Source organism: Dendropsophus ebraccatus, chromosome 5, assembly GCF_027789765.1.
Source record: "Dendropsophus ebraccatus isolate aDenEbr1 chromosome 5, aDenEbr1.pat, whole genome shotgun sequence".
NCBI classification, from domain to species: Eukaryota; Metazoa; Chordata; class Amphibia; order Anura; family Hylidae; genus Dendropsophus; species Dendropsophus ebraccatus.
The window spans coordinates 80,208,421-80,229,452 of NC_091458.1; the positions used below are offsets into that span (position 1 = coordinate 80,208,421).

The following is a 21,032-nucleotide window of genomic DNA, read 5'->3' on the forward strand; positions in this document are numbered from 1 at the left end:
ACAAAAACATAACACAATGTTTATCACCCTTGCATGATTATTCAATTACCTAACGCCTAAACGGGAATTATTTTTTTTCTCAGATAGGAGATGGATCAGCACTGACATAGTTAGTTTTGCAAATTGCTTTCTGTTGATTGAAGATCACATATCTGACACATGGATATTTATGGGAACAAAGAATCAATTTTTAGAGACAATTATGAAAACAAAGCCCAGGCACAACTAAATATATAGTATATATTCCACTTCACAAAGCATGTAGCTCAATACAGCAGTGGTTATTTAGAATTACCGATGGTGTTCATTGGTGAATACATAGAAATATTTCTCAGGATCATTAGTCAGATCTCTTATTCTCTTGTATACTGGCGCACTACGATTCCTCACTTCCTGGAGGACAGTCTGCAATATGATGACATTCTGGATGACAGGATCCTCAAGGATGTCAATCTAAAAGCAAAGCGGTACAGGAAAAAAAAAGTATTTTAAAGAACATTTACAATGATTATGAAACCCAAACTGTACAGCATTTAAGTCAATAATCAGAAGATATTAAGAGGCTATAAAAGGAAATCCATCTAACTTGTATAGCGCTGTGCAGCAGCAGTTGATTAGAACAGGGGTCTGAGAACTGCAGAGGCCTGTGTCACCCTTTACTGCTGCCATTATACATTAAATTTGATATTACAATACAACTTCATTAAAGTACTATATTAAATAAAATATAACAAAAAAAAAAAAACTTTACAGTATCCCTCAAACACCAATAAGAGCCCTATAGAAAGGGTGCAATGGGGGCAGTGACAGAATATCAGCTGTTTTGGTCCTGCAGCTTGTCTGACTGTGGACAATATTGTTTGATATTCTGACTACCACCAAAGCTTTTTTGCTCAGGTGCCCTGAACTCTATTAAATGTTTTTTTTAACCTTCCTGTGAACTATGACAGCCACGCTGCCATATCAGTACAAACCTTTGAAGACTTGAACACTTACAGGGAACCAATCAGCCCAATTGGGCTAATATGGTTCACAGGAGCACTGTATAAAGCTTCTGCAGCAGCCGTGGCACGTACCGGCCAGGGTTGCAGCAGGAGCTTTATCCCGGAGAGAAAAAGAGTTTAATTTAGGCGGCTCCCTGCCCGTGTCTAGTCACTGCGCTCTGCCTGTCACCTACATGCCGCGGCTGCTGCAGAAGTTTTATACAGTGCTCCTGGGAACCATATCAGCCCAATTGAGCTGATTGGTTCCCTTTACAGCTCTCTTGGCAGCACAATGATACATGGCGCCAGGAGAGATGTGAGTCAACCTCGGTGGATTGAGCAGCAAGGGAATAAGCCCTTATTCTTGTGCTGACTAGATGGACCAAGTGGTCTTTTTCTGCCGACAATCTTCTATGTTTCTGAAAGATGAGGAGAAGCTGCAATCTTTGAGGTGTGGGCAGCACTGAGACTCCTACTGATTTCCCTGGAAGCTTCAGAGTGACAGGTCACTTTTTTTCCATGCAATTCCCAGTCTCTCACTAAAGTCAATGGGAGAGGATTTTTTTTTCAGAGACACCATGTGGTTCCTTTTTTTTTTTATATAATTGTAATTTTATTATTTTCCAAAAAGAAAGACATATACTCGTACAAACTGGGTGATGCATATGTAAAGGTAGCAGAACATTGTTACAGTGCATAACATAAAATAAATTTCAAGAAAATAGCTTAACCCCTCAACAGGAGCAGGCAGGAAATTCAGAATAATATACCGTAACAGAACAGCAACTACCTGGTCTCGGTCAGGGTTGAGAAAGAACAACGTCTGTATGGGTAGGGTCCTGAGACCATACTAAGCCAGTAACAAAAACAAGACAGGACAAGACAAAGACGCGGGACAAGAAGGGAGGAAGAAATGATGGGGGGGGGGGAGGGAGAGGGGGGGAAGACAAGGACAGGGGAAGACGACGACGGGAAGAGACGAACAAGGACGGGAACCTAGGATGAACCAGAGGCAGGTGCTGCCGGGGAGGAATACAAATCCCAAGGAGCCCAGATAGAGTCAAAGGCCTCTAGCCGGTTGTTCAGGGATGCCGTAAGGCGCTCGAGGGAGCGTAACTCCCTGACTCTAGCCTTAAAATGCGGTATGGAAGGGGAGGACGATTGCCTCCAACATTTGGCGATTAGGGACTTGGCTGCAGTCAGTTGGTCCAATAGCAATTTGGCTTGTTTTTTCTTGATAGTTTTAGGGAAAAGGTTGAGGAGGCAGAGGCCTGGGTCCCTATGGATTGTAACACTGAGGATAGTTGATGATATCTCGCATACCTCCCTCCAGAAGGGTCGGATAAGCTCACATTCCCAGAAGATATGGAACTGGGAGCCTGAGTCTCTAGCACATCTCCAACATAGAGAGGATATTGAGGCATTGAACTTATGTAGCACCTCCGGAGTGCGGTACCAGAACATCAGGACTTTATAATGGGATTCTTTATAGGTAGTACATATGGAGGAGGTAGCAGCTCTGTCCCATATAGTGGCCCAGCACTCCGGAGGCAAAGTCCTCCCTAACAGCGTTTCCCATTTAGTCATATAGGCGTGCTGTACCTGGGTTCCTTCAGCAGGGGAGCCAAGGATGCGATAGATGTCCGAGATAAGACCCGAAGTGGAGGTTCCCATTCTGACTAGTTGCTCGTAAGCTGAAGGTTTAGAAACCGTGAGGGCTCCCAGCCGCGACATCATAAAATGTCGGAGTTGGAGGTACATAAAGTGCGCCGAGGGAGGGAGAGCATATTTGTCAGTCAATTTATCATATGGAAGGAGTGTGCGAGATATGGGGTCAACGATGTCTGCAAACTGAAAGAGTGCCTTAGATCCCCAGAGCTTAACAGTATGAGACTGAAGACCAGGAGGGAAATTCGGGAAGAGCAAGAAAGAGTTCAGGGGGGAGGCAGAAGAGGTGAGTCCAAACCTGGCAGAGCACGAGGACCATATGTGGAGGGTAAAACGGATAGGTCCCAGGAGTGAGAGATGCGAGAAGCTAGGCGGTGACGAGTGCCACAGGAAGGAGTTAGGATGAAAGGGAGCTAGCCATATTTTTTCAATTTCCGCCCATTTCTTGTACGCCAAGTATTTGGACCATGCCGTGATTTGGCGTAGGTGCGCCGCCCAGTAATAGTGGAGAAAGTTAGGGACCCCCAGTCCTCCTCGAGATCTGCTACTCAGCATAACCGAGTTGGGGATTCGGTGCCCCTTGGACGCCCAGATAAACTTGAATGCTGCTCTTTGGACACTTCGCAGCTCTGAAAGAGGGATACGAACTGGGAGCGTCTCAAAGTAGTATAAAAGTTTAGGTAAAATGGTCATTTTTACCGCCGCCACACGGCCTAGGAGCGAAATGTAGTGGGGGGACCATTTAGTCAGGAGGTTCCGTATATCTCGGAAGAGGGCTGGGTAGTTAGCTGAGTATAGGGACGGATAGGAGGGAGTAAGGCGGATACCCAAATATTTAATGGAGGCAGAGGTCCATTTAAATTTAAAATTTGAACTAAGCTGGGCAATCAAGGAGGCCGGCAAATTTAGGGGCATGGCTTCAGATTTAGAGGTATTGACTTTGTACCCTGATAGACGACCATACGTACCCAAGAGGGAATGTAGGTTCGGGAGGGAGATGAGCGGGTCTGACAAGGTGAGGAGGACATCATCTGCGAATAACATGATTTTAAACTCCTTGCCTCTGACCGACACACCTCTGGGCAGTTTCGAATCGCCGCCGCCAGGGGCTCAATGCATAGAACAAAAAGTAGGGGTGACAGAGGGCAGCCCTGGCGGGTGCCATTCGAAAGGGAAAAGGTCCCAGACAACATATGAGGAAATTTAAGTGCCGCTGTGGGATTGGAGTATAAGGCCCTGACCGCTGTTAGGAAAGGCCCAGAGAAGCCATAGCATTGCAATGCCTCAAACATAAAAGGCCACCCAAGGCGGTCAAAGGCCTTTTCAGCATCCAGGCTCAGCACAAGGGCCCTCTCCTCCTGTTGATTAACAACATCAATGAGGTCAATAGCCCTCCTCGTGTTGTCCCCGCCCTGTCTCCCCGGCACAAACCCCACCTGGTCTGCATTAACAAGGGAAGGGAGCCAATACCCCAATCGAGTAGCCAGCAATTTGGTGAATATTTTAAAGTCCGAGTTTAGGAGGGAAATCGGCCGGTAATTGGAGCAATCCAGAGGGTCCTTGCCAGGTTTGGGGATAAGAGTGATGAAAGAGTGAGACATAGAAGTAGGGATAGGGGAACCCTGGAGAAAGGAGTTGTAGAGAGAAAGTAGTTTAGGGGACAGTTCAGAAGAAAAGGTTTTGTAGTAGAGGTAGGAAAAGCCATCCGGCCCAGGTGCCCGCCCCGATGGAAGGGCCTTAAGAACCTCCGCAAGTTCCTCCACGGTAATCGGCGCATTTAATTCCTCGAGCGCACTAGCGGTCAGGGAAGGCAGATTACATTCGTTAAGGAAATCCGAAAGGCATCGGGTTCGGGCCTCCGGGTCCGATGGTAAGGTTGAGGGGAGGGAATACAGTTTAGAATAGAATTGGTGGAAAATGGAGGAGATGTCTTTAGGGTGATAATGTAGGGTCCCCGTTTCATCCCTGAGAGCCTGCGGAGACTGTGCAGCAGCCCGGTCGTTGAGCATCCTTGCCAGGAGGGTATGAGCCTTATTACCCTTTTCATAGAAGCGTTGCCTAGAGTAGAGGAGAAGCTTCTCCACCTTTAGCAGCAAAAGGTCTTTGAGTTTTTCACGAGCCGCCACAAGCCTCCGCAGGACACCCAGGGAGGGGCGACGGGCCAGACGCTTTTCCAGGGAAGCTATGGCGGATTTAGCATTCTGAATGGCTATCATGGAGTCTTTTTTCTGGCGGGAACCTAGTGCTATGCAATGACCCCGTATAACTGCTTTGTGGGCCTCCCATAGAACCCCTTCAGAGGCAACAGACCCCTCATTTTCCGAGAAGTAATTAGAGATACTAGCCTTGAGAGAGTCTCTGGTGATCTGGTTTTTTAAAAGGGTGTCATTCATACGCCAATGACAGTGTCGTGTAGGGGAGAGAATAGCCTTGAGGTGAACTATCACGGGGCCATGATCAGACCAGGAAATGGGGTCAATGGTCGCACTCTGGAGCAGTCGAACAGTAGGAATGTTGCCAAAGAGGTAGTCAATGCGAGAGTGGAGTTTGTGGGGATGGGAAAAGAAAGTATACCCCCGCTCCGTAGGGTGGTCAAGCCGCCAAAGGTCATAGAGCTTATGAGCACGTATGAGCTTGCGAAATTCTGCTGATAGTTTAGCTTGTTCCGTAGGGGTAGGCCGGCCGTCTACTGAGTGTCTATCCATTATCTCAGAGAACGGCAAATTGAAATCTCCCCCAAGGATCCGTGGAGCCGGAGGATATTTCGCCAATCGGTTGAGGACCCTACGGAGGAAGGGTATCTGGGAGCGGTTAGGGGCATAAACGTTGCAGAAAATAAATTGGCGGCCTTGTAGGGTGCCGTCTACAATAACATATCTCCCCCCTGGGTCAGAATATGAGGAGGAGATCTGTATGGGGCACCTGTGGGAGAATAGGATAGCCACTCCCGCCGTCTTATTGCCTCTAGAGGCCGAAGCAACAGTGGGGTAAGAATGGCGCGCGAACCTAAAAGTTGCCTCCTGATCAAAGTGCGTCTCCTGAAGGAAGGCAATATCTGCATGCAAGTTGCGGAGTTCCCTCAGGAGAAGGCGTCTTTTGGTGTTAGAGTTTAGGCCCTTGACATTGAGAGATATACACTTAGCCATTGGGAAGGGGTAGGAGAATACTAACGAGGATGAGGGTACTCACTCTGTCCCAGTGGGTGGAAGGGAGCAGTCTCCAGAGCAGCATCGGCCAACATGGAATCCTAGGGGGCAAGGGAGAAAAAAGGGGGGGGAGGGAACAAGAGGGAAAACACATAGACACATAGACACAACAAAAAACAGAAACGAGAAACCAAGAAAAGGAAGGGCGCATGGCCCAAAAAACAAGCCTAAGCGGCCTGCAACGAGGCAGGAAAAAATGCCAAAACAGCACCATGGCTGTCAACTGGCAGCCCCACGGGGGAAGAGGGCGCCACCTGAGGGGAACAAAGAACATGAGAATACTCCGAAGAGGAGGGCCAAATATGACCACACAGCTACATATAACAAATGAGTAGCGGAAAAAAGGGGGGACCCAGAATATTAGCAACAATGTAAATCACTATAACAGATCATGGAGGGGAGGGAGTCTCCCTCAACCAGTAGGACCAGGTGATGAGCGGGAGCTCTCAGATCTGGGACGTCGCCTCTTCTGACTAGCCGAGTGCCAGATGGATGGTGGGGGAGGGGGTGGGGGAGCCACCGTCCAGTCAGAGATTTTGGGGACTGGAAGGTCCAAGGTGTCGCAAAACACAGGTAAATCAGCCAAACTTCGGAGAACAGCAGAGCGTCCATCCCGTCTTGCAGTAAGGCCAAACGGAAAGTTCCATCTGTAGGAAGCATCATGGTCCCTGAGGGTAGTCAGCAGGGGCCGCAGAAGCCGTCGCTTTTGGAGGGTAATCCAGGAAAGATCCGGGAAAAGCTGTATTTGGGCCCCGTAGAAATCCAGCTCCCGGAGGGAACGGGCCTTGGCCATGATGCTTTCCTTCAAGGCATAGTCATGCAAGCAGCAGATGACATCTCTAGGTGGACCGGAAGAGTTCCTGGGCCGTAGGGCCCGGTGAGCCCTGTCAAACTTAATTTTGTGGGTAGATGGCTCGCCCAGAAGCATATTGAAGAGGCCCTCCAGGGTAGATTCGAGGTCATTGTCCTGTGTCGCCTCTGGGAGACCCCTGACCCTGATGTTATTGCGCCTGCCTCTGTTGTCGAGATCCTCAATGTGGCGCTGCATATCATCCAAGGCAGAGGCTTGTGAGGAGGCAGTGGAGTGCAGGCTAGAAATGTATGCCCGAGTAGAGTCATGGTCATCCTCCAGGGTTTCAACCCTTAGTGCAATGTGTTGAATGTCCTTCTGGACAGCAGCAATTTCAACCCTGAACGCATCTTTCACTTCAGTGTTAAGGGTTAGCAGGTCACTCTTCGTAGGCAATTGTGAAAGCATATCCCGAACATCCCGGGGGGATGCAGGCCCCATCAGGGAAGCTTCAGAGTCCGAGTCAGAGTGCCGTCCCCCCGGATTACGCGGGACCCCAGATCGGGCAGCAGATTGAGAGGTTCTGGGTAGGGTGACATCCTGGTTGTTATTGCCAGCCTTAGTCTTGTCTTTTTTTGGCGGTTTTGTGGTCGCCATCATGTAAGCAGAAATGCGCTGCTGGCCCTTTAAGAGCCCGTGAAATTTGGCTGTGAGGTCACTGGGAAGTGATGGAGGATGATGGGGGTCTAAGGCGCTGGGATGGAGAGTGTCAGGGGTGGGATGAGGCAGGGTTAACCTCTGGCTGCTGGCAGGCCCCAGGGAAGGGGTTAACTCACCCACGAGGCCGGAGGCGCGCTCCGGAAAGCAAGATGGCGCCGCGGCCTCCTCAGGCTGCACAGAGGACTCTGCAGGGCAGCTCGGCTCCAGGATCCGGGCGGACAGCGCCTGTGGCTGGGGCTCAGCGGAGAGGCCGGCGGATGGGAGCGGAGCTCCAGGCCCCCGGTTCCCAGGTGACTCTCGGGCCTCCGGAACGGCGGGAAAAGATGGCCGCGGTCGCGGCGTGTTAGCAGCGGCGCCCCGTGTAAGGTACGGGGACGCCGACGGAGCCCCGGAATCCGGTCCCGCTGGAGGCGGCCGATGTCTGGGGGTCCCCCTCTTGCCTCTCCACATATGCTGGGGGTGCTGGGTCGGGTAAAGCAGGTCTGGGTCCCCGTAATGTAGCTGGTGGCTGAGGAGCTCCCTCACTACACGTCCATTCTCCTCAGCGGCTCGCCACGCCCCCCACCACCATGTGGTTCCTGACACAGAAAGGGACATGTTTCCGCATCAAAACCACAATGTCATAAGTTGTGTAAACATGTCCTTAGAGATGTGGGAGTCTCAGCACCCTGGCTGTTTTCCTGGTCCTGTAAGTTACATGACCAGGTCACCAAGTATTATTCCACCAACCCCAGTAGTGCTATCAGCGGTCCTAATGCCCTTTAAGAAAATATGGCCCCAGTTATGTAAAATTCAATGTAATTACCCAAGCATAGGTAGCAGCAGCATACAGCACATGGCTTCTTACCTGCTGCAGTAAGACATTAGTGTCCAGCAGGGTGTAGTGGGGGGCGTCACACAGGGCGCTCTGCAGCACCGGCTCCATCTGCAGCACCGGGCTCTCCTGCTGGCACTCCGCACACCCATGGCAGCCGCAGGTAATGTCGTCCCTCAGGTAATGCTCTCTCACCACCTTTAAGATGCCGCCAGAACGAGTCTTCTTCACAAACGTCTTTGACTTCAACATTTTCTTATCCGATTCTAAAAATAATACAATAGTAACTGTAACACAAATAGTAATAGTAACACAACGAGCCCCAGAGACACTGAGGCCAATGGCTGGACTTACATAAGGTTCCTCTTACTAAGAATCTCTGCTCCTCAGACACTTGTCACAGGTCCTGGCAATAAGCAGACTAGCCAGTGAGCGCTCAGTACTCGCCAAGCCTCACACAGCTGGCCCATATACAGGGCACTGTACCCAGCCACAAGCACCTCACCTTTACCTAAGGGGATGGAAAATAATCCACATCTGATCACCGAGAACACGCTTCCCCTCGTCAGCTGTACTGCACATGCGCAATACCCACGTGTAGAAACAGGAAGTAGTCAAATACAAACCAATCAAAACCGCTGCAGCCCAAAACGAGGTATGAGCCGCAAACCCGGAAGTAACTTGCGTATTGCATAGGATCACCGGACTAAACTGGCTAAATATCCCAATCAGATGTTCTTGGTCATTAAATATAGTAATGATTAGCATTCATAATAAAGCGTTTATAGTACGGGCTCTATGTATGTAGGAACTGTACGCCGGTAAAGCATGTAAAGTACGAGAATAAGGGAAAAGTAATAGAGATGGGCGGGGCTACAGAGCGCAGGCGCAGTGCGGGCCGGTTCAGTTGTGTTGTGGTCAGTAAGGCGGGTGTAACGGCGCCAGAGAGCTCAGGGAAGACGGGTATGTAGTGTGCACCTAGTATATACCGCTATATACAGCTCTGCTTCTATACACTTGTCTCGGCCAGATCCCTGCCTGCTCCCTGTCACTAGTAAGTGTGCTGCTGCTGTTCATACACTGCGTTGCTGATGGAATCCCTGGTGTAAGCTGCCAGGGCATGCTGGAGCTTGTAGTGCTCTCAGCGTCTGTACTGTGTGTGCAGGTCACACTGTATCTGGCATTATATTGGTGAATACTGTGAGTAAATAGTGTTGGCTTGTGACATGATGTGATGGTGATGCCACAGTTGCATAAAATACGTCTTTTTTTTAAAAATACTGTACGCCTCAATTTTTTACTTTGACTTCGATGTAGATTGCATGTCACTGCGAGCTGCCTGTGATTTCTTTGTGACTGTTTTGTAGACATTGGGGCAGATTTATCAAACTTGGTCTAAAGTGAAACTTGCTCAGTTGCCCCTAGCAACCAATCAGATTCCACCTTCCATTTTCCAAAGAGTCTGTGAGGAATGAAAAGTGGAATCTGATTGGTTGCTAGGGGCAACTGAGCCAGTTTCACTTTACACCATGTTTGATAAATCTCCCCCAATATGTTATAGAGCAGGAAGAACCGAGCAGACTGATATATAGCTTTGTGGGAAAAGATCTGGTATATATTACAGCTTGCTGTCTGGAATCCCTGCTCATTCTGTATTAGGGTAGTTTCACACACACCGTATCACAGCGGATTTTATCTAAATAACTGAAAACAGCATCAAATCTTCTGCAGGATCCTGTTAGTGTGAATGCACCCTTAAGCTAGGTTCACACTATGTAACTGTGCGGCTGTAATTGTGCGGCGGTATTTTTGGTGGTTCATGCGTACGCTGGAAAGTATACGATATACGGCTGCACAGTGCACACTATGTATGAATCTACGGGCCTATCGTAAACGGACCCGTAAAAAATGAACAAGACCATTGTTTGCGGCTGGACATGCGGCCGTGGATTGACAGGCGGTCCGTACGGAGTACTTCAAAAATAGCCGGCAATGATGCCGAATGCCGATGCCTCTAATAGTTAATATATTAAATTAATAAAACACATTTTCTTTGTAATAAAGTCACTTTCATTGTTCAATAACTTAATTCTAACGAATCCATCATTGTGCAATTAAATATACTGTTAAAATAAATATATATATATATAATAAATAAATGTATATTTATTTTTTGACAGTATATTTAATTGCACAATGATGGATTCGTTAGAATTAAATTATTGATCAACGAAACTGATTTTATTTTAACGAAAATGTGTTTTATTAATTAAATATTAATTAGTACAGGAAGCTCCAGTAAGCCGTTAATTCATATTGCCGGCAATAGAGCTTTCTGTACTAATCATCACTTTACTTTAATTAAAACATCAAATGTTTCTTCTAATTATGTTATCACAATAGCATTATTAGAAGAAACATTTAGAATTATATGTGCGCTCAGCTGATTGGCTGATCGGCTGAGCGCACATATAATGAGCCGGTCCGCAGCACAGTGACTTCATTGTGCTGCGGACCAGCGAAGAGGACACATCGGGGTGAGTATAGAGCTCTCCCCACCCCCTCCCCAGCACTGCACCCCTCCCAGCAAGGAAGGGGGGTCACTTAACCCCTTCCTTGCTGGGATGGGTGCAGTCTGACATCAGTCTGGCCCCCAAGGGGTTAAGGGGGATACAATACATCCTCCCTTAACCCCTTGGGGGCCAGACTGTAAGCAGCGATCTGTAAAGATGCTGCATACTGTAAGGAGCACAACACCGCTCACAATGATGGGTGTTGTGCTCCTGTTTGTGTGTTTCTCCCTTTTTGTTTTTCAGATATCGGTATCCTGGGGATTACGTCGGATTACGTGGACTACGTCGATGACCAGCGGTTGTGTGTTGTTTTTTTTTTATAAAATGGTCAATGAGGGGTGTGGGGGTGTTTTTATTTGAATAAAAATTTTTTTTAACTTGTGTCTTGTCTTTATTTCTTTACTTTATAGACTTAGTAGTGGAAGCCGTCTAATAGACGGAATCCATTACTAAGTTGGGGCCTAGTGTTAGCCGGTATAAAATGGCTAACACTAACCCCCTATTATTACCCCAGTACCCAATGCCACCAGGGGTACTGGGAAGAGCCGGGTGCCAGTGGTCCCGGAGCGTCAAAATTGGCGCTCCTGGACCGGGTGGCAGCAGGCTGGTAAGATTTAGGCTGGGAAGGGCCTAAACCAATGGCTCTTCCCACCCTGGTGTTACCAGGCTGCTGTCGTTTGGTTTTTAACCCGGCTGGTTATAAAAATAGGGGGGACCCTATGCGTTTTTTAAAATTATTTATTTATTTAAAAAAAAAAACCGCATAGGGTCCCCCCTATTTTTATAACCAGCCGGGTTAAAAACCAAACGACAGCAGCCTGGTAACACCAGGGTGGGAAGAGCCATTGGTTTAGGCCCTCCCCAGCCTAAATCTTACCAGCCTGCTGCCGCCCGGTCCAGGAGCGCCAATTTTGACGCTCCGGGACCACTGGCACCTGGCTCTTCCCAGTACCCCTGGTGGCATTGGGTACTGGGGTAATAATAGGGGGTTAGTGTTAGCCATTTTATACCGGCTAACACTAGGCCCCAACTTAGTAATGGATTCCGTCTATTAGACGGCTTCCACTACTAAGTCTATAAAGTAAAGAAATAAAGACAAGACACAAGTTAAAAAAAAATTTTATTCAAATAAAAACACCCCCACACCCCTCATTGACCATTTTATTAAAAAAAAACAACAAACAACCGCTGGTCATCGACGTAGTCCACGGAATCTGACGTAATCCCCAGGATACCGATATCTGAAAAACAAAAAGGGAGAAACACACAAAAAACACACAAACAGGAGCACAACACCCATCATTGTGAGCGGTGTTGTGCTCCTTACAGTATGCAGCATCTTTACAGATCGCTGCTTACAGTCTGGCCCCCAAGGGGTTAAGGGAGGATGTATTGTAACCCCCTTAAAGGACAACTCCGGCGGAAATTTTTTTTGGCTTATTTAACACACATTACAAAGTTATATAACTTTGTAATGTGCTTAAATACCCGGTCTGGCCCCCTTCCCCCACTTTCCGACCCCCAACCCCCCCACCCCGGAAGTTAAAGAATGTATACATTACCTATTACGGTCGTCACGGTCCTCTTTTCTGGTGTCGGGTGACGTCAGAGCTGGGGGGCGGTCCGGGTCTTCTTCCTCTTCGGCGTCTTCATTGAGAGTGAATGGGAGAGAAAAGGCTGCTGATGCACATGCGCACCAGCAGCCTTTTTATTGGCTGGAGCGCATCACATGGCTTCCAGCTTGCTCAGCCCTGATTGGCTGAGCTTGCTGGAAGCCATGTGATGCGCTCCAGCCAATGAAAAGGCTGCCGGTGCGCAAGCACACTGGCAGCCTTTTCTCTCTCATAGACCCGGAAGCAAGAGACATGGCTGGACGGCGGAGGCAGGTGACGGTGAGGCGGACGGCGGGCGAATGGAGTGGCGATCGTCACCGGAGGGATGGTGAGTATGGCGTCTGTGTGTGTCTGTGTTTTTTTTTTTGGGGGGGGGGGGTCCCGCCGGAGTTGTCCTTTAACCCCTTGGGGGCCAGACTGATGTCAGACTGCACCCATCCCAGCAAGGAAGGGGTTAAGTGACCCCCCTTCCTTGCTGGGAGGGGTGCAGTGCTGGGGAGGGGGTGGGGAGAGCTCTATACTCACCCCGATGTGTCCTCTTCGCTGGTCCGCAGCACAATGAAGTCACTGTGCTGCGGACCCGCTAATTATATGTGCGCTGAGCCGATCAGCCAATCAGCTGAGCGCACATATAATTCTAAATGTTTCTTCTAATAATGCTATTGTGATAACATAATTAGAAGAAACATTTGATGTTTTAATTAAAGTAAAGTGATGATTAGTACAGAATGCTCTATTGCCGGCAATATGAATTAACGGCTTACTGGAGCTTCCTGTACTAATTAATATTTAATTAATAAAACACATTTTTGTTAAAATAAAATCAGTTTCGTTGTTCAATAATTTAATTCTAACGAATCCATCATTGTGCAATTAAATATACTGTCAAAAAATAAATATATATATAAATATACATTTATTTATATATATATATATATATATATATATATATATATATATATATATATATATATTTATTTTAACAGTATATTTAATTGCAAAATGATGGAATCGTTTAAACTTAATTATTAAACAATGAAAGGGACTTTATTACAACGAAAATGTGTTTTATTATTTTAATAGATTAACCATGAGAGGCATCGGCATACTGCAGAGGATCGCAAACCCCGGTAATAGCTATTCATGTAAACTGTTTCCCTGCTTTCCCAGATGCATCCAGAGGTGTTTGCATCACTTTCTTAAGATTTTATTTGTTATTTTTAGTTGAACCAGATTTCCAAGTAAATGACCGTATGTTTTCAGCCGCATGTCTATTTTTTCCCACGGCCGTAGTTTCATCCGCACATTTACAGCTGCATAAAAAATACAGCCGCACAGTTACATAGTGTGAACCTAGCCTTAAAGGGAAACTATCAGCCGGTTAAATGTCTCTAAGCAGCTGATATGTCCCTTTTGTGCACGGGACGCTGAGGTTGAAGAGAAGTCAGTTACATTCATCCTCATCGCTGTTTCTGTGTATTTTGCAGGGTAAGCTGCAGCTCCAACTCCTGAATTTTATTAGGGTCAGACTCCAGCTCCTTTATAAATGGTCAGAACTAGACTATATGGAGCAGGTGGTCTTTTCTTGCTGACAGTCTTCTATGTTTCTAACTAACTATTCACCATTCACAAATAAACACTGCTAACAATGCCAGATACCTGTAATATAGAGGTCAGACATCAGCCTAGATTTATCAGCTCTCTGTCAGCATCCGAGCTCCCGAATCATCCCGGCCCTGCGGGATCTACCCGCTCAGCCAATCAGTGACTGCAACTGTGACCCTCTTCACTTACTGATTGACTGAGTGGGGCTGTGACATTACAGCATCAGGAGCCAGACTGTGGACCCTGAGCCATGACACTGCACTGCAGGGGCACAGGTAAATAGGACTTCTTTATTATGAACCCAGCCCCCCCTGCATTTTTTACTGTTGCCCAGAATATCCCTTTAAAGCGACTCTGCAGCTATCCAAAGGTGGTTTGGTGGAGTCAGATTGTGGGTACAGAGTCGCTTTAATTTCTGCCCCTCTCTCTCAAACACACACAGCCAGCTGCAGCCATAGCGCACATGTACACACACACACACACACACACACACACACAGCTGCAGCAATAGCATACGTATACACACACAGCCTGCTGCAGCCATAGCACACACAGCCTTTTAATCAGCGCTCCATTGGGCACACCACTCTGTTTACCAATGATATACATATGACTGCCTCAGCCAATTAGTGACTTCATAACATGTTCCATACTAATGGTATCATGACTTCCATTGCTGAACAGTGATGCCAGTAGAAGCCACATATGAGGTCTTTTTTTTTTTTTTTTTTTTTTTTGTAGAGGTGAGCATGTGCAGATCAGTTCATCCTCGTGATGTGTGTGACATATGTGTTGATATATGTGTGTGTAGATGTGATACTGGACTTTTTAGATTTAATTTCTAGAACTATCTCCTTAACTCCCAATTTTGCTTTATGTAGATATTGAGAATGTCTCGGAAAATGAGCAGGAAGGTAAACATCTCCAGCTCTCTGGAGTCTGAGGACATCAGCCTGGAAACAACAGTACCCACAGATGATATTTCCTCATCCGAGGAGAAAAGTGGTTCTCCTAAGATCACCAGACAGCTGATAGAACGAAAGGAGCTTCTGCACAATCTGCAACTTCTGAAGATCGAGCTGTCCCAAAAGAACCTCATGATTGACAACTTGAAAGGAGAATACCTGACCAAAGTATGTTATTCCTCTATGAAATATTGAGTTATGCTAGATGTTAGAGAATAAAGCAGCCAGCATTGATGCCATATTCTGATGACTCAATCTGTCCAGCGTACAGTTTTGGTTTTATTCTGATTAACTTTGATTATCACCATCAAATAAGTAATCAGGTCATAAGATGTTCAGACACTGGGGTGGGGGTGGGGAATCAAACTGGTGTAAAGTAGAACTGGCTTAGTTGCCCCTAGCAGCCCTAAGGCCTATGGCTTTATCCATGTTTTCCAGGACTCCCTAGGACTACACACACACCATGCTGCAGGAATAGCATACTGAAGAAAAACACACCAGCTCCTCCAAGTGAGAAAACGACACATTGAGAACTTAGTTTACATACTACTGCTATACTACTTATGGCCTCTCCTCCTACTGCTCTATATTACACAGGATATCTTCATTTTACACTGCTGCTCATATACAGTCATCCAGCATCCAGGAAGAGAACAGCACAGATCTCCCCCACTCAATGGACTCTTCCAGCTCGGAAACAAACTGCCAAATAGTGAGCTCCAACTTTTTTTTACGCCCCCCCTTATCTAATATGGCCAGTGCTTTATTATTGATATAGGGAGAAAACATTTCACCCTTTCTAAGTAAATTTGTTTGAGAAAGTGTAAAATATTTCTGCATTTTTTTGCACTTGCACACTTTTTGCTGCACAAAAACTCACAGACCTTGTTCAAAATTTAAAAAATAGGTACACAGGCCTTGATGAATTTGGACGTTTTTTGTGTGCTTTTTTTGTGTACCAGAGTCTGTATGGAATACCGCAGCACAATTATTTTTGCGCAAAATTAAAAATTGCACCCGATAAAACTGGCTGAAAAATGTCTAACTTAAACCAAGCCCCCATCACGGTCCCTCCGAGCAAAAAATTTCTAAAATGGTGCAACTGGCGTAAAGGACTCAAAAATGCAAATGCAAACCGCTTCATAAATGATGTGTAAAGTTTTACGTTCTGCACAAAACTAGCTCGGACTCCACAGCCCTGATTGCAACAATAAAACCAGCGTTAGAATCAGCATAATCACAAACAAAAAAATTTATACTGACCACAGGCCCTCTATAAAGCAAACCTCTGATAAAAATAAAAAGTTGATATGGGACAGGGACCTCCGCTATTAGGAAGACATGCACAGTAAGGCACTTCACTTTCTTACTGTCAGTCATCTGCTGCAAGTCGGGGAGTGAAATGTACACACTTCTCCTGCCATGCTCTCTCGGTTGGTGCATTTTTATAGAAGTAGCATGCAGCACTAATACTAAACAGTGAATGCAGAAAAAACAGCAACAGATTTCTACACAATCATTGAGAAAAATGCCATTCATAATCTGCAAAAGTCTAAATTGGGTATTACAGAGACTGTCCTAGGGTTAAAGAAAAAAACCTTGTGCAGCCAATCCACCATACAAGCGGTACAGCACTTTCTTTTGTAACCGAAGAGCTGTGGATGGCCACTGGATACCTGTTTCCTTAATACCCCATAAAATTTTACCCCACGGGTAGCATTGGCAGATAGAACATTTTATAAATAAACACGTGTTTTTACAATTTTTACCTTCCCATCAAATAGGGGCCGCCCGGACGTTCACATCCATAATAGCTCTCAACTCTACTCCCCAAATCCACCCAACATTTCCAACTATACTGAGTTGTGTTCTTAGTGCCTTTTAGTGATGCAGATTGTTGCTAATAAAACCAGTGACAACTGCCCCAATGTTTGGTATGTTTTTTTTATAGATTGAGGAGCTTGAAGAGAAATTGAATGACACTGTTCATCAGAAACAGTTACTGGCTTTAAGGCTTGAAACGCAAACCAAAATCCATCAGGAAGACAACAGGTATGATGTCATGTAATGTATTAGAGGTCAGGTTGTTCAGTTGATAAGTGCCATACCATCTACATTGGTAACACCAATGCACCACGGGCTTCTGCCATAAATGATGAAGCCATCCGGGGTTCAGTGTGCTTACTGTACAACCCACAATCCTTGAGTGCTGTACTTGACGTCTGCTGAATTGGATTGCCTCATCAGCACTAAGAGCACTCTCTTTGGTGAATATTAGTGACGTTTTCCCAGCTATTTGTTATTACATATTTCAATAAAAAAGTGTTGCTTCCACTATTGGTACATACAAGACTGGGATGCTATTTGTTGTCATCCCCTATTATTTCCACAAGTATTACTATCACAATAGAATTTTTAAAATGTAATAAAAAATACTGAAGGACCTGGTTATATTTGTAATTTTGGTGGGAGTATACCCTTATGTGGTATGGGTAATTGGGATGTGGGCGCACACGGATGCACCCGCATTCCAATTTGAAAGAAATGAAGTTCATCCGGCTGGTTCTGCAGGACCAGCAGGGATGAACTTCACTGACACCGGCCATTGTGTGACACAGACGGGTCACAGAACGGCTGGTGTCATACTGTGTGTGAACCCTAGCCCTGGAAAGAATCACTACATAGAGAATTTAGCCTATGGCAATACATACTCTGCCCATACAGATCTTTGAGGTCACAAATCACATGTTTAAGCAATGTAAAAGATGAATACTATGAGATTTTTAACAACCAGCATAAGGGAAAATTCAATAGTTGTCCTTAACTACCATGCAGATTACTGGTTTATCAGATACGCTTAAGTGTTTTTTTTTTTATTTTTTTATTTATCAGTCTAGTTAGTGCACACAAGTAGAGATGAGCGAATTTACAGGAATAATGAAGCAAATTGCTTCAGTATCCCGGTAATCTGCTCATCAGCCGGCTCCCTTTTAACTGACTGCCGCTGCTCCCTGGGTGCTGGAAAAAGCTGGATCCAGTCCTGGGGAACTGGGAGCAGCAGTCAGTTAGAAGGCGGCCGGCTGATGAGCAGACTTCCAAGATAATGAAGTGCTTTGATTTGTTATTACTGTAAGTTTGTTCATCTCTACACACAAGGAATATAAAATACTTGTGGGGATATACTAGGGCTGGGCGGTATACTGTCAAAATACCGATACCGTCTCTGGCGTCGGTTAACCGACCTCAACTCTGCCAGGACGGTATGTGCGGTATTTCCCCCCCCTTCCTCCTCCTCCTCCTCACCAGCGGCCGCATGCTCTGCTCCCCTCTGTTAATCTTACTGAGGAGGAAGACTGGAGATGTGATAGGCTGCGCACAGGCGTGCTGTGTGCTCAGCGCTGCTGCTGCTTCCGGGCGGCTCTGGAAGCTGCACGGTGTGCCCTGCCTCCCCTCTCCCGTACATAAAGTGGCTGCTGGGGTCGGGTATGGGTCGGCACATCCTCCCCCCACCAGGCACAGCACTCTGTCCCGCACAGGAATCCTCCTCGCCTCCTTATCTTTTGGCAGTGCTGGAAGCAGCCGTGTGTGACGATCTGCCCAGGACACAGATATATGCGCTACATCACTGAGAGACGGGGGCAGAGGATTCCTGTGCGGGAGAGAGAGAGAGCGGTGCCCGGGGGAGCATGGAGGTGCCGACTTATACCTGACCCCAACTGTATGTGCGGGAGAGGGGGGGTCCAGAACAGCATGTGACAGTGACTGGGGGCAGATATTAGGTAAAAAGATCTATCTATCTATCTACCAAAAAGAGAACTGAGCAGCACTCCACTTGAAAATGGTGTAGGAGATGCCAAAATATTGTGTATTACTTGTGAAGTTTGCTGCACATTGTTATATGGAGTAAATCCACATTTGTATTACCATCGGAAAATGGGGTTTTCAAAAGGGGTGTGTCTTTTAAAAGGGGCGTGTCATAATTATCGGTCAATTTATCGTTACCGCGGCGACATGTGCGATAAACCGCGATATTGATTTAGGCCATTATCGCCCAGCCCTAGGATATACAGTGCTTTGTAATGAACACATATTGGTAGATGAGAGCCTGGCCCTCATACAGCCCCTCGTACTGATCATATTAGTTGCAGGTCTTCTAGGTCACTTTAGGTGTGTCGCTTCCCATGACAAGGATTTCAGTAGGTTTTAGGGAAAACATCATTGGGTGGTTTGTAGAATAGGTCATCTTTGTATCCCCCCAAGCATGTCCTCTTGAATTTCCTTCTCATTTAGAATAATTGACAACACTTGTTTTACACTGTAACTTTATAGCTTTGTTCTGGTTCATTGTTATTAATTTTCAGATTAGAGCATTCCCTTGCTGAGCAACTACTTAAGCTTTATTGTTTCAGATGGCTTTTCCAAGCATAATTTGGAAGGGATAGAAATACTATTTTCTGCCTTATGGCACGCCTAGTTTTCCTGTGAAGTGGATGATTCTTTGAACAACATTTATAATACTTTGTAGTTTCATAATTACATTTAAAGTGAATCTGTCAGCTGCAATTCAGGTTCTGAACTAGCTGTTAGGACAAGGGTACACTATGTCACCTTTCATATATCTGTCTGTGCTCACATAATGTAGAGTTCATTATTATTATTATTATTTTACAGTGCATAGTCAAAGGGGCCTTCCCAAGCTCCTGAGCTGATGGGGATCTAACAGTGTCAGCAGTTTGTAAAGTGAATTGTAGCTTATATTACCTTTATTGTTGAACAGTCAGTGTGGTTAGAAAGGGTTATACATGTTGCTGTACCGATTTATCGGTAAATTACAAAGCATTCCAAAAGTCTAGGGACCTGCCACTACCAGTAAGGAGCCAGCAGACATGCTATGTCCTCACGTGGCACTGTTATGTCTCTTATGCAAAGTGTGGTGTGCCTTCCCAGCCCCACCAAATGCAAGTAGCATCCAATACTCTATACCCCTACTCTATTGAATTCATCTTCAATATTTGAAAAACAAATTTTACTGCAACCAAGGATTTGTGAACGCTGCCTTACGTGGCACATTCAGATTTGACAGCCGTGCTCCCTGGTTGCAGTAATGGTAGCAGTGTTCCAGTGCTCCCCTTTGCTTAGCCCTCAATCAGTATCCCTCAACCCTACCCTTCCCATACCCACTGGCCAATCGTGCAGGCAGGAGATTACATGTAAGATGTCTATTACCTGCTGTAGTGCCACAGCTATCATTATCTTACAGTCACTATGAACTAGGGCTGGGCGATATGGCCTAAAATTTATATCACGATATAATTTGATGCATGCACGATATAACGATATATCACGATATATAATATTTTTTTGTGTGTATACTCACCCCCCCCTTGCCAGTGATCAGCCTTCCCCTGTGCCAGTGATCAGCCCTCCCCTATGCCTTCAGCCCCCTTTGTGCCAGTTATCACCCCCCTTGCCAGTCATCAGCCTTCCCCTGTGCCATCAGCCCACCCTGTGCCAGTGATCAGCCCTCCCCTGTGCCATCAGCCCCCCTTGCGCCAGTCATCAGCCCCCCTTGCCAATCAGCCCCCCTTGCCAGTCATCAGCCTTCCCCTGTGCCATCAGCCCACCCTGTGCCAGTCATCAGCCCTCCCTTGTGCCAGTTATCACCCGCCTTGCCAGTCATCAGCCCCCCGTTGCCAGTCATCAGCCCCCCGTTGCCAGTCATCAGCCCCCCGTTGCCAGTCATCAGCCCCCCCCCCCAGTGCCAGTCATCTCCCCTCTCAGTTTTCCAGCCATTTCATGTGCCAGCCATCATGTCCCCCCAGCCAGGGCCATCATCAGCCCCATGCCAAGCCATCTGCCGCCCCCGACCCCTCTGCTACTTACCTTTCCTGCAGGGCTGGCTGATGGAGTCCGCGAGGCGAGACGGGCCGCGTCTTCTTCCCAGCATGCACTGGGAGACCTGACGTCACACGCATCAGCGCGCTAGCACGCTGACGATGCGTGAACGGAAGGCCCTGCAGTGCGGTACCACGGAGCGGTAAGTGAGAAGCTTATTCACTACCGCTCCGTGGTATATCGCGATATGACGATATGCC

At 46.7% G+C, this 21,032-nt stretch overlaps 2 protein-coding genes across 7 annotated transcripts in view; one reads left to right on the forward strand and one right to left on the reverse strand.

Moving 5' to 3' along the window:
* The window catches only part of DIS3 (DIS3 homolog, exosome endoribonuclease and 3'-5' exoribonuclease), a 41,745-nt gene extending 32,979 nt beyond the window's left edge, over positions 1–8,766 (reverse strand). Inside the window, exons 1-3 of one of the 3 annotated variants that reach the window (XM_069972319.1) lie at positions 8,693–8,766; positions 8,215–8,447; positions 296–453 (exon numbers count right to left, since the gene is read on the reverse strand). In XM_069972319.1, coding sequence (XP_069828420.1) covers positions 296–453; positions 8,215–8,433 — 377 coding nt within the window. In that variant the 5' untranslated portion in view covers positions 8,434–8,447; positions 8,693–8,766. The other 2 variants (XM_069972320.1, XM_069972321.1) reach the window with 2 other exon arrangements.
* A 136-nt stretch (positions 8,767–8,902) lies between these two features.
* Positions 8,903–21,032, forward strand: part of PIBF1 (progesterone immunomodulatory binding factor 1) — a 123,872-nt gene continuing 111,742 nt past the window's right edge. The window contains exons 1-3 of one of the 4 annotated variants that reach the window (XM_069970614.1): positions 8,903–8,922; positions 14,854–15,105; positions 16,889–16,989. In XM_069970614.1, the coding sequence (XP_069826715.1) occupies positions 8,914–8,922; positions 14,854–15,105; positions 16,889–16,989 (362 nt within the window). In that variant the 5' untranslated portion in view covers positions 8,903–8,913. The other 3 variants (XM_069970611.1, XM_069970612.1, XM_069970613.1) reach the window with 3 other exon arrangements.